Here is a 13,458-nt window from a genome sequence, read left to right as displayed (position 1 = left end):
CTCTGCTGAAGAACGATGTCGGATGGATGTCTCTTTATTCAGCAGAGTTTAAACCCATGCTCTCAGATGCCACTCAGACTTAAGATGCATACAACACAATAACAGTGAGGACTAGATGGACTACGTATACCAAACTATGGTGGGTCGATAATGAGAAAGTCTATGAGTTTTGAAAGGGAGCTGAGAAAATTGTGAAGAGATACTTTGGGAAGATGCACTAAGCTTTGAAGCTAGGATAAATGTTATACAAAGTCAATCTTAATTGAATAGATTATAATGGGTTGTACGTTGTTCATTCTTAATTAGGCCATTGTATTCGCTACATACTGTGTACACAGAGTAAGGAATTAAGATAGAACGTGATACAACTGTGTTGAAATCCTTATACTAGCTAGATTTCACAACATCAACAACTCAATCACCAACTGAGTTCTAAAGTAATCATCAATGGCTACAGACAGATGCAAGAAGAGAATAGCTATTCTGAAACATACCACCATAGACTTTAATAATAGCCTGTGCCCTTTGTCAGGCTTCTCTACTTGTCTCTCAGCATTACACAGATGTACTGACAGACCTGGGTTCAAATAGTATTTGAAACAATTCCATTTGGTTTCGTTGTGCCAGGCCAGATAAATCAAGCCCAGCGAAATGATTTTAAACCAAATGGAATAGTCCCAAAGGTGCCAACCCCTGCCTTCTGGCTTTTTAGGCTGACTAAAGCCAACGCAAAAAGTATTTGAAATTATTTCAAATACTATTTGAACCTAGGTCTGTCTGTATAAATGGAATGGTCCCAAAAGTGCCAACCCCTGCCTTACGGCTTTTTAGGTCGACAAAAGCGAACACTAAAGTATTTGAAATGATTTCAAATACTTTTAGCGGCTTTAGTCAGCCCAAAAAGACAGAGGGCAGGGGTTGGCACTTTTGGGACTATTAAATTAGATTTTGTTGTACCAGGCCAGCTCAATCAAACCAAGCTAAGTTATTTGAAAGATTTCAAATACTATTTGAACCCAGGTTTAGTACTGAGGTAATGGATTGGTGTTGAGTTCAAACAAGCACATCACACTTCAGGGTCAATCCTACCTCATGCCATAATAGTCAGGTCAGACATCGACTTAGCTCTGCATTTCCTCTCAAGAATCCCCCTCAATCACAGAATAATATCAATAACACATTTCTAATACCCCGTGGAGTTCTGCCATACAGAGTAACCTGGAACCAGTAGAAACTGTATCAAACTGGATTGATGATTGGATAATGATATGGTCTGGGAGATATTATTGGTTCATCATGTTAGAGGCCTACTCTTCCAGCCAATCAGATTGTCACGCATAGGCCTACTCTTTCAACCAATCAGATTGTAAGGATATTTTTGGGCTATTTCAGGAGGTGTATGGGTGACCTCATCTTTCATGCAAGTGATCTCAGAAACACACAGCATCCAGAAATATCAGTCTACAGGGACCGGATCCAGAAAATTGACAGAAAACAGGATGAATGATGACGCATTTTCGTGATTAGAAATATGAATGTCTGTTTCTTATAATGATATAACTTTGCTTTGGTTTCATATAGGCCAATACATACTGTATGTATAAAATGTTCTGAATGCATATCATTCTAATCTGGAACACTTTGTAGGTCAGGCTGAAAATCTATTCTATTCTAATCTGTTAGTTATTGTTCAGGAGAAGAAACAGCACAGCTGAAGTAAGTTCCCTGGGTGAATTTGAACACTTCCTAACACACAGACCTTAAGCAGATGTATTAAGATAAATAAATAATCTCTGAATAATTGTAGACTTGTGTATTCCCCTGATGAGGGCGGTGCACTTTGGCTGATACTGTATCACTTGGTGCCAGTCAACAATCAGACAGTATGGCTCCACCTCTGCATACATTGATTTTCAGTAACTTCGCAGGGACCATATTCATAAAGTGTCTCGGAGTAAGACTGCTGATCTGCGATCAGTGTTGCTTTTCAGATCATGATGAGTAGGATTAGATGGACAAAGGAGACCTGGTCCTAGATCAGCACTCCTACTCAGATGTTTTGTAACTAAGTAACAAGACCTGTTCAATTCATTCAAAAACATACAGTGGCAAGATCAAGTATGTGAACCCTTTTGAATTATCAGGATTTCTGCATAAATTGGTCAAAAAATTAGATCTGATCTTCATCTAAGTCACAACAACAGACAAACACAGTCTGCTTAAACTATTAAGAAAAATACAATGCTTTCTGTGTTGTCCATATTGAATACATTTACACATTCACAGTGTAGGTTGGAAAAAGTGTGTGAACCCCTAGGCTAATGACTTCTCCAAAAGCTAATTGGAGTCAGGAGTCAGCTAACCTGGAGTACAATCATTGAGACGAGATTGGAGATGTTGGTTAAAGCTGCCCTGCCCTATAAAAAACACTCACAATATGTGAGTTTGCTATTCACAGGAAGCATTGCCAGATGTGAACCATGCCTCGAACAAAATAGATCTCAGAAGACCCAAGATTAAGACTTGTTGACTTGCATAAAGCTGGAAAGGGTTACAAAACTATCTATAAAAGCCTTGATGTTCATCAGTCCACAGTAAGACAAATTGTCTATAAATGGGGAAAGTTCAGCACTGTTGCTACTCTCCCTAGGAGTTGTCATCCTGCAAAGATGACTGACTGCTGCAAAGATGACAGCGCAGAATCCTCAATGAGGTTAAAAATAATCTTAGTGTCAACTAAGACTTAAAGAAATCTCTGGAACATGCTAACATCTCTGTTGACGAGTCTACGATACGTAAAACACTAAACAAGAATGGGGTTCATGGGAGGACACCAGGGAAGAAGCTAATGCTGTCCAAAAAAACATTGCTGCGTGTCTGAAGTTAGCAAAAGAGCATCTGGATGTTCCACAGCGCTACTGGCAAAATATTCAGTGAACAGATGAAACTACAGTTGAGTTGTTTGGAAGGAACACAAAACACTATGTGTGGACAAAGAAAGTCACAGCACACCAACATCAAAACCTTCTCCCCAACTGTAAAGTATGGTGGAGGGGGCGTCATGGTTTGGGACTGCTTTGCTGCCTCAGTGCCTGGACAGCTTGCTATCATCAACAGAAAAATGAATTCCCAAGTTTATCAAGACATTTTTCACGAGAATGTAAGGCTATCTGTCCACCAATTGAACCTCAACAGAAGTTGGGTGATGCAACAGGACAACGACCCAAAACCCAGAATTAAATCAACAACAGAATGGCTTCAACAGAAGAAAATATGCCTTCTGGAGTGGCTCAGTCCTGACCTCAACCCGATTGAGATGCTGTGGTATGACCTCAAAAGAGAGGTTCACACCAGACATCCCAAGAATATTTCTGATCTGAAACAGTTTTGTAAAGAGGAATGGTCCAAAATTCCTCTTGACCATTGTGCAGGTCTGATCCACAACCACAGAAAACTTTGGTTGAGGTTATTACTGCCAAAGGAGGTTATTAAATCCAAGGGTTCACATACTTTTCCCACCCAGCACTGTGAATGTTTATATGGTGTGTTGAATAAAGACAAGAAAATGTATAATTGTTTGTGTGTTATTAATTTAAGCAGACTGTGATTGTCTATTGTTGTGACTTAGATGAAGATCAGATCAAATTTAGGCAGAAATCCAGGTAATCCCAAAGGGTTCACATACTTTTTCTTGCCACTGTATATATTTTGTACCCCCTTTGTGATCTTGTCTCATTGCTGCAACTCCTCAACAGGCTCGAGTCCGTTGAGTCATGCGTCCCCTAAAACATGACCCACCGAACCACTCTTATTAACACCCGCCTGCTTAACCTGGAAGCCAGCCGCACCAATGTGTCGGAGGAAACACTGTTCAACTGACAACCGAGGTCAGCCTGCAGTCCCATGGGACTCCCGATCACGGCCGGTTGTGATTCAGCCTGGGATCGAACCAGCTTCTGTAGTGACGCCTCTAGCACTGCAATGCAGTGCATTAAACCGCTGCGCCACTCGGGAGGCCTTAAATACAGTGCTGAGACAGCCAGGGGTCGAACCTAGAAACTTCTAATCCGTCGTTAGACACATTTTCCAATGTGCCACTGTCCCCGATCATTCACATTTCTTAACAAATCCTCCCACAGTTCTATGTGCCATCCAAATAACCTTATTGTGCACTGTAAAATGATGCTTCAGTGGGATCTTATCGACGTCACATTGTCTATGCTCAAATATGTTTTCAGTTTGATCAAACACAGCACATGTTTATCCTACCCGGCCCTAACATGGCTGTGTTCCTAATGCCATTTTGCATAGCAATCCCTCCAAGCTATAACCCACCAAGGCGCCAGCTCGCTCACGTGACTGTGGTGGCAAAGACCATTTCTAATTTATAAAAGCCAAAAGGATTAATTCAAAATTCATGAACAATCTGTCTGGTAACAACCAGTGATTTCTGTGACTGTGGGGCAGTAAGTAGCTAGTGAAACGATGGGGACGGATGGTGCAACACAAAGGAAAGTTCTGCCTCCACTCATTAAACAGGGAAACACACTCTGAATGAAAGAGAGGAGAGAGAGATTCATAGTCAGACTTCTCCTCCCTAGGCTCTTTCTATAACTTTCTTCATACTCAATCCTGTTTGAGTATAAAATCCTTTAGAAAAATGTCAGAACAGCTATCGTGAAACAAACTGCTGGCAACAAGAGGCCTAAAACTCCTTGAAATCTTGTACTTCGTTCCCAGAACTAAACAAACAATGAGGGAACAATGAGGGAGAAAGATTACTATTTTGTTTTACAAGCCTAGTCAATTCAACCCACCATCTGCCCTCATCATGGAAAAGTTTGTGCCGACAACCTTCTCTGCGTAAAACATTATTTCACCCCTCGTCACCGTTGCGAGAGTAATTGAAGCAGACCGCAGAGGGGTTATAAAACTAGTCTGTTTCACATTCTCCAGGATTCTTGGTTTCGTGACTGAGAGAGGTTGTTTATTAAAAGAGCAGGTCTCCAATGATACATGGCAGATCAGGCCAACACATTAAAACAGTTCCCAGTTCCCGGCACTGGCTTCAAGTCATGAAATAAGCATAGTGAACTTCACTTCAACCCCACTGCATTTTGAGGTATAAGAAGATTGTCACTCCAATAAATATATTTAAATTGAGAAGTTTCCCTGATATCTGCACTCTGTGGTAAGAAATGCAGTCCTTGTCTTCACTGCTGTAAATGCACCTACATTCGTTAGTAAATGCAAGCACATTCCTTAAATAATTTGTTAACAAGTATCTCTAGTAAACGTAAGCTCAAATCCCACATCCTTGACTTTCTCTGCTTCCCTGCACCGAGCTAGACCCAGATCACATTCTCTGTTGTGGTTCAATCTATTCCACGTGGAGCCTAATGTTCAACTAAACAAGTTTCAACTGGAATAAATCAATTGAAAACCTTCAATTGGACAAAGAAAATAGAGCCTAATTGACTGTGGCCCATTTACTCCACTCTAATTAACGGAGCAACAGATGCTTCTCTGACATTATTGAACCATTTAAATTGTCTAAAGGATAACAGATCTGTATTGAAATAGTTATCCTAGGACTATACACAGGTGGTCGTTGTGTTTTTCAAATGAAGGCCTTGTGAGAACTTGTCGTAGAGATTTTTTTTTTAAAGCAACTTCAGCCAAATACATTCCTGTTGTCATGCATCTTCATTGTGTTATCTTTCTTTGGACAAATGGTTTCACCTGACTAAATATTTAGCGCTGACTGGCACCTTTCTGAAAGCCTTTGTAGGAATTAGTGGAGCTTTTGGACTTAATCCTCTCACACCATTTCTCACTTCTTAAGAATCTTAATTAGAACCATGTATTCACAGGCCACATGTTTAACAGCAAGGGAAGAGAGAAAGAAATATATATATATAAGAGAGAGAGAGAGAGAAGGCAACTCCAGTATGTTTTTTATAGATATAGGCAAAGGATACACAAATAAGATTCAACAAATGCATATTTGTGGTATTTTCTATGAATACATGTGAGAAGTTAGGCTAGTTCAATGTGGAGCATGACAATGAAAATGAGTTTCCACAGTGGATGTCACATTTATACTTCGTCATTATTTTATACAGTTGAGTTATTCTTAACAACTTTTGGTAATTTAAATTAATTATAATTTTCCACTTGTGTGAAATACTGAGAATGATTGATTTGCATTGCCATCTAGTGGAGCTTGCATGAGGACTCAGATTGCAGATCAACCGAACTACATATGTGCCTAAGCCTTCCAATGTAATGGACTAAAAACGTGAGCAATGGAAAGTAATTGAGATCTTTTCCATATCCAATCAGATTGAAGCATGGGCGGCATTTGTCAAGAACGTCAACAAGAAGTAACCATCAGTTACGATGTAAAACATATGTTGATGTTTAGGAAGTTTTAGAAATGAATAGATCGTTATTAATACTAGAACTGCGTTGTTTTTGACCAGTTGGATTTGATTAGATTATCCATTTTTTAATTCATTTTATCAAGAGCTTTCGTTTGGAATGGATGCAGCGTGGATTCATTGTTTGTTTACATAGTGAATCATGAGATCAGCTGACTAACGTTAGCTAGCTAGCTACCAAATTCTGGTTTAGCAAAGCAGCTAACGTTACAATGTGTTTGGAAATTACCGTTCAGTATTCATGCTTCCAAAAGCACATTTGAAACGAACTCTTATATACCAAGCTATAGCTGGCAGCGGTAATAGCTAGTTGTTAGCTAGCTAACTTGCTAGCATTAGCTTTGTTTTCAGCAATCTCACCCATTGACATAGTGAGTGTAGGACGCTGGCTAACTTGCTGTGGCCAACTAGCTTACCATTAAAAATATGCCTTGTACTTGTGGCAACTGGAGGAGATGGATTCGGCCTCTGGTCGTTCTTCTATACTTTCTGGTTGTGCTTGTCGTCCTACTACCCCTGTGCATCTGGGAACTACAGAAATCAGAGGTCAGTTCGTATCTTTGCATCCCAATCATATCGTTACTTGACACTGAATAGCCTAGTTCATGCTTTGTTGTTTGTATGTTGATTACATACGTAATTTATACCTTTCAGGTTGGTACCCATAACAAAGCATGGTTCATAGCTGGGATATTCGTGTTCATGACCATACCCATATCACTATGGGGGATCCTGCAGCATCTTGTAAACTATACTCAACCAGAGCTACAGAAGCCAATTATCAGGTAAGTGAAAGACTACTCTGTCACGGCTGTAGGATAGTATTACTTCATTACCGTCATGGGTTTGTGTCTTTATCTTGAAGGATGTACAATAATACCTAACTGATTGTGAATGATCTCGTCTCCTTTTTTTTACAGAATATTATGGATGGTCCCCATTTACAGTTTGGACAGTGTAAGTAATGCCTTCAATTATTGATCATGTAGCTAGATGTGCTTAAAAGTCAACATTGGTTTATTGTTAAGTTACAAATATTTGACAAAATAAGTTAACAGAAGTCACTGTAGCTTTGTCAGAAGTCACTGTAGTAGTAAAACTGAAAAGCGCCTGACATGAGCGTGGCATTTCAATTAGCATCTGCTACGCTCAGCGTTTCCCCCTGTCACACAATTTCCATTATCCTACTTCCCAATGAATGAGAACAGAGCTCCTTTAGAAAAACAAAACAGAGAAACAAAACAATGCCTCACTCCCTGACTGACTTTTCAGTGTAAGTGTTCACTATTATCATGCACCATATCATTGAGATAATGTAATGGCCCATTCCTCTCCTTCTCTTCCTCTCCCACCCTCTCCCTTTCTCTCACACAGTGGATTGCGTTGAAGTACCCCAGCATTGCCATCTACGTGGACACGTGCAGGGAGTGCTACGAGGCATACGTCATCTACAACTTCATGATCTTCCTGCTCAACTACCTGGGAAACCAGGTACACATTCTTGTCATGACCTGACTGAGAATGATCCCAGACATGTTTGTTCTAACATTCCAATCATGGCCACTCTTTGTCCTATGCCAAACATAAGTCTAGCACAAACACATCTGGATCCCAGGCTAGACTGAGTAGCCTACATTTATTTCAATATCCTCACACTGTAATTCCCCTCTTCTCTTTATTTCTCTCTCACTCTCTCAACCATGGGTAACCAGTACCCAAGCCTGGTATTGATGCTGGAGGTGCAGGAGCAGCAGAAACACCTTCCTCCCCTCTGCTGCTGCCCGGCATGGCCCATGGGAGAGTGAGTTTGTTGTTTTTATAGTTTTTGTAGTTCTTTAAGTGTATGTGTGCTATAATGAGGCCCCGTGTACCAGATCTGTTAGTGCTGTGTGTTTGGCATGAGAACAAATGTAGTGGTTGGCTTTACTCATAGCGATAGAGGACGCAACATTGTATCTGTCCCATTAGGGTATCTGGGAGCATGGGCAGGGCATTGATGCTATCTCCATTTTGAAGTAGTGAATTTTCTTCTACTACTTTTTATAAGTAAAAAAAAAAAAAAAAAAATATGCCATTTAGCAGACGCTTTTATCCAAAGCGACTTACAGTCATGTGTGCTACATTTTATCCCGGGAATCGAACCCACTACCCTGGCGTTACAAGCGCCATGCTCTACAAACTGAGCTACAGAAGGACCACGTTGGAACAAGTTGGTATACAAAAATTAAATGGTCATACTGCCACCTAGAATGTGTTGTTTGAACGGGTATAAAGCCACGGTTGGCAAATTTACTGCCACATGCGGTTATGGAATTTTTGATTACTTATAATTCATTGGCTGATGCCTCCTTATGACCTGGATGGATTTATGTGATCCTTCCTTAAACCATAGGAAGTCCCACCCAATTGACTATTTCAAAATGGTCAAAGTCCTTAATGGCGCTGTCCATGCTAAAACTGGCTTTTGGCCATTAGAGTCCTCTATCAATATCTATGTCATTACTGCACAATCAGCCAGGCTAATAAGGATCTAAAATATTATCCATATCATGTGTTATGAGTTTACATTTTAGGATGAAGGTCTATGTTTTTGTGCAGCAATAAACTACCACTTCTTTGTTTTACGTGTTATGAATGGATGTTTTAGGATTAATAACATGATTTTTTTACCACATTGATGTGTTTTAAGTATACATTTTATATTTCAGGCTCATAATCAAAACAAGAAGTTGGGTGTTAAAGTGTCTCCAGTCTGTGTGGCCTCCATTTTGAGTCTCTTTTTAGAAGGTTCACCTTCAAGGTGTTTGTTTGGCTGCTTGAAGTCTCTCCAGGTCTCCATTGCTACTCGCCAGCTCCAAACAAGCCCCAGTCAGGCAACAACAGTAATATGTAGCATGTCTGCCTGTAGTTGATTAAGAACAGAACCAGAAGTGTTTGCAAGTGGAACAACGTGTTCTCATTTAGGAAAAATGCACCAGCCTAAAGAACAGAAAGACAGCATTAGGCTCATCTGTTTTGTTTACTCTGCATCTGCGTTTTTAGCCACAGGTATTGCAACATCTTTCTTCATAGGATGTTATTGATTTTAAGAAATGGAAGAAATTCATGAAAAACAAAGCTGGTGATTAGTAAGATGTTAGTAAGATGCTATTTTATAGTGGGAAAAAGCTAACATTTCGTGTGAATGTCTTTCCTTAATAATGTGTACTGTGTTTTCCTATTGCAGGGTACTGCTATTGAGATGCAAGCTGGGAGTGTTGCAATACACGGTTGTCAGACCAGTCACAACAGTTATTGCCTTGTAAGTGTTTTGCACATTCCATTCAGAACATATGTTATATGCCTAAGTGTTGAATGTACATGTGCCCAGAGAGACAGCAACCGTACCTTGTTCCAGGGCCAGCTCTGTCTCTCTTGACTTCTGGGTCGGCCAGTCCAAGCAGATGATCATTTGTTCAGATGGTGACGAAACATAAATATGTACAAAAAGGAAAAATACCAAAGGCATGCCCAAACCTAAAGATTTTAAAAGAAAAAAAGTATCATGGCCACCAAATTAACCAGCAGCCTTACGGCTACCAAGCTGCCACCCCTTGGGGGACTGGGGTGTGGAAGTGGGCTGTAGCGTGCGGTCTAAACTACCTAACCTATTCCCTAACACTCACCACATATAAATTAACTTTTGGTATCAAGTCATATCACATGTCTCCATTCACTATCCTGTAGGATATGTCAGCTCTGTGGTGTGTATGATGAAGGTAACTTCAGCTCAACCAATGCATGGACGTACCTGGTGATATTCAACAATATGTCGCAGCTGGTAGGTTCTGCATTTTTCACACTTGTCTCCACATTGCTGTAAACTTCCTGTCACCATACCACCACCATAAATATAACATTATTAAATATTTAGCAGTCATTATGTGGTCTTTCTCTATCATTCTCTCTTCTCTCTCCCAGTTTGCCATGTACTGTTTGGTCCTGTTCTACAAGGCCCTAAGAGAGGAACTGGCCCCCATCAGACCAGTGGGGAAGTTCCTGTGTGTCAAAATGGTGGTCTTCGTCTCCTTCTGGTGAGTGCTTTTTTTTGGGACTGCCATTTTGTATCACCTGCATCTACCTCCTAGCCTGGTTCCAGATCGGTTTGTGCTGTCTTGCCAACCCCTGTGGTCAATGTCAAGCCATTGACATAGCACAAACAGATCTGGGACCGGGCTATCGACCTCTATGATTAATAACATATTTGTTTACCAGTCAATGTGTCTGCCATTCATGGATCTAGCATTGTTATCCATTAAAGTAACACAGTTTTGGCTGCCCATTTTGTATTTCTTATACAACTTCTTTTCAGAATTGCATGTGTAGGACTTGTTAACAAAGTATGTTTTAAAGCTGTGTGGATTATAGCCAGTAATTGGGTTAATGCGTTCTCTGTGTTGGCTGCAGTGTAGAGGATTGATTATTTCCACTCTGTTGTCTGGAATCTATCTTAGGCAAGCTGCGTTCATTGCTCTCCTGGTCAAGGTTGGAGTGATCTCAGAGAGACACACGTGGGACTGGGACAGTGTGGAGGCTGTAGCTACAGGCCTACAGGTAATGCAAGACAATACCAACACTGTATAACGCCATAGTAACACTTTTACTACAATGCTACATAATGCTGTAGTAATGCAGTTGTACAATGACTTGTTTGGTATAAGGTAATATCTGTTGAGGTTTGTGGTCTCAAGCCCCTAGAAAACGAGATGATTCATCTCAAGGACTTCTATCCTGTGCAAGATTTCTAAATAACCTAAATAGAGATGATGGTTTGTTACATACTAAAAGTACATGAAACAGGTGTGAGAATAGACTTGCTTTGCTATACAGTCAAGCTTTCATCCATACTTCATCCAGGACTTCATCATCTGTGTGGAGATGTTCCTGGCGGCCATCGCCCACCACTTCAGCTTCACCTATAAGCCCTACATCCAGGAGGCTGAGGAGGGATCCTGCTTCGACTCCTTCCTGGCCATGTGGGACATCTCTGACGTCAGGGCTGACATCTCTGAGCAAGTCCGCAACGTGGGTTAGTTCTCATCCCATTTGTCTTGACTCAATAGCGGTTCTGCATGGATGGAATCAAAAAGCAGCTGTGTAGAACTTTGACAAGGTTTCCTCTCAGAACCAAGTGCAACGGCTAGCTACTCCATTTATGTTCATAGAATGTCATGAGAGAATAGAAAATGGCTACACAATCTTCAAGACTTTGATAGATTTCCTTATTATGTGAGTGTATTGCCATTCTCAAATCTTCAAACATTTATTTCCTGATACAGGGAGAACGGTTATGGGCCGAACTAGGAAGACATATTTTGGTGAGGCGGAGGACGACGGTGAGCGCTCAGGCTTGCTTTCTCCAGGCTCCCTGGACACCATCGGTCCCACGGAGACCTTGTCCAACCCGGCGTCCCCCAAGGGTCGGTACCAGGGCCTGGGCAAAACCCAAACGCCCCACTCCCTGTCAACCCCCGCCGGGCTCAGCAATGCTCAGTGGATTGGAGAGGAGAGAGAAGACGATGGTAGACAAGCTCCAGAGCCCAGAAACACCAACAACGAGCCAACAGACTCGGTTACAGACGACCTTGTCGTTATCACCTAGCTTAGCGTCAGTGGAGAACGCTAAAATCCTCCAATGGGGTCTCTGAATGCACGTTATACCAAACACAGTTTGGCAGGAACCAAGTATGGCCTCGGCTACGTTTCCCCTACAGATGATATTTGGCTCATCGGCACAAGACCAAATTAAAGCAAACGATGAAAAAGCACACGTTAATGAAGAAATATTGTAGTCATTCGTCCACCAGGGTTGATGCAGATGGACCTCTGTCAATGACAGCTCGAAGAATGTTCATAAGCTTTCGTTAAGGGTCTCATGACACTTAAGATATATTTTCTTGTATCTGTATTGTACTACTGAGTCATAATGGTAAAGTACGGTACCTCAATACCTTATTTTAGTGTAACCCCTCATTTTAATGGGTCCGGACTTCAAGTTCAAAAGCTGGTGAGAGATTTTACCAGTATAAGTGTTCTATAATAGCACCTGGGTGATGTCACTACAAACTCGTTAATCATTTACCAGGGGTTTTAGTTGTTTCTACGAAAACATTCAAAGTATTATATATGTAGCTTTTAAACTGAAAGTACACAAAATACTGGTTTGCACCAATGATTGATTTATATACAGTACCACTCAAGGGTTTTTCTTGATTTATTTTTACTATTTTCTACATTGTAGATTAATAGTGAAGACAACTATGAAATAACACACATGGAATCAAAATGTTTTTATTTGGGATTCTTCAAAGTAGCCACCCTTTGCCTTGATGACCGCTTTGCACACTCTTGGCATGAAGAAAAACCCTTCATGAGTAGGTGTGTCAATACTTTTGACTGGTACTGTACATCATTGGTTTGTACATGCTGGAATACGGTCTTCGAACCTATAGTAGTTTTTGAAGCATGAAGCGGTGTCTCACTTTGGCATTAACACTAACAGCCTCGATCGTCTTCTCAGATGCCTTGTCCTAGTGTATCCACTATCAAGTAATTCACACATTTCACGTCTGCCTCTCATTTGTAAATATAAACTGATGCTTACATAGTCATGGTTATAAATATACATTTTGTTGCACCAATGTATCTGACATTTAACTTACCATTCTAATTTCTCTTTTAAGCTTTTCAGGGATATTAGTTGTGATTTACTGTACTGAAAGGGATTGATAGTCTTTTAAAAGACTATCAGTCTTTTACTAGTTTCATTCATCCATTAGTAGAACGTCTTCCTATCAGGAATGTGTGTCAAGTGTGTGTGCAGCTATTGCCTTACCTGATGTTTGTCACAAAGCATTAACCTTCAGGGGGAAGTACTACATCAAACATATCAGCACCTTTGTCTTTTGAGAGTTCAACTCAAGGTTCCAAACATTCACCCTCCAATAAATGAAATGAAATGTGGCTGTCAGTTTTT

At 40.6% G+C, this 13,458-nt stretch overlaps 1 protein-coding gene and 1 long non-coding RNA gene across 2 annotated transcripts in view; one reads left to right on the top strand and one right to left on the bottom strand.

The window, feature by feature from the left end:
* LOC124001871 overlaps nucleotides 1-6,935 on the bottom strand; it is a 10,455-nt gene extending 3,520 nt beyond the window's left edge. The window contains exon 1 of the long non-coding RNA XR_006832879.1: nucleotides 6,860-6,935. This is a non-coding gene — a long non-coding RNA (uncharacterized LOC124001871). The remainder of the gene's footprint in view (nucleotides 1-6,859) is intronic.
* LOC124001870 (transmembrane protein 184C-like) lies at nucleotides 6,368-13,445 on the top strand. Its single transcript, XM_046309000.1, has 11 exons — nucleotides 6,368-6,989; nucleotides 7,098-7,228; nucleotides 7,364-7,400; nucleotides 7,818-7,934; nucleotides 8,156-8,244; nucleotides 9,670-9,744; nucleotides 10,170-10,263; nucleotides 10,404-10,516; nucleotides 10,937-11,036; nucleotides 11,340-11,511; nucleotides 11,762-13,445. The coding sequence occupies exons 1-11, from the start codon at nucleotides 6,870-6,872 to the stop codon at nucleotides 12,082-12,084; spliced, it is 1,371 nt and encodes a 456-aa protein (XP_046164956.1). The 5' UTR covers nucleotides 6,368-6,869; the 3' UTR covers nucleotides 12,085-13,445.
* Nucleotides 13,446-13,458: the final 13 nt, after the last annotated feature.

This window comes from Oncorhynchus gorbuscha, linkage group LG17 (assembly GCF_021184085.1).
Source record: "Oncorhynchus gorbuscha isolate QuinsamMale2020 ecotype Even-year linkage group LG17, OgorEven_v1.0, whole genome shotgun sequence".
Lineage (NCBI taxonomy): Eukaryota > Metazoa > Chordata > Actinopteri > Salmoniformes > Salmonidae > Oncorhynchus > Oncorhynchus gorbuscha.
The sequence above is the reverse complement of the archived record's forward strand: the minus strand, read 5'-3'. Positions and strand labels throughout refer to the sequence as shown.

Coding starts and splice junctions, on each gene's coding strand:
- LOC124001870 (XM_046309000.1), top strand. CDS start 6,870: ATGCCTTGTACTTGTGGCAACTGGAGGAGATGGATTCGGCCTCTGGTC. Junction 7,229..7,363: donor CTACAGAAGCCAATTATCAG/GTAAGTGAAAGA, acceptor TTTTTTTTACAG/AATATTATGGATGGTCCCCA. Junction 8,245..9,669: donor CCGGCATGGCCCATGGGAGA/GTGAGTTTGTTG, acceptor TTCCTATTGCAG/GGTACTGCTATTGAGATGCA.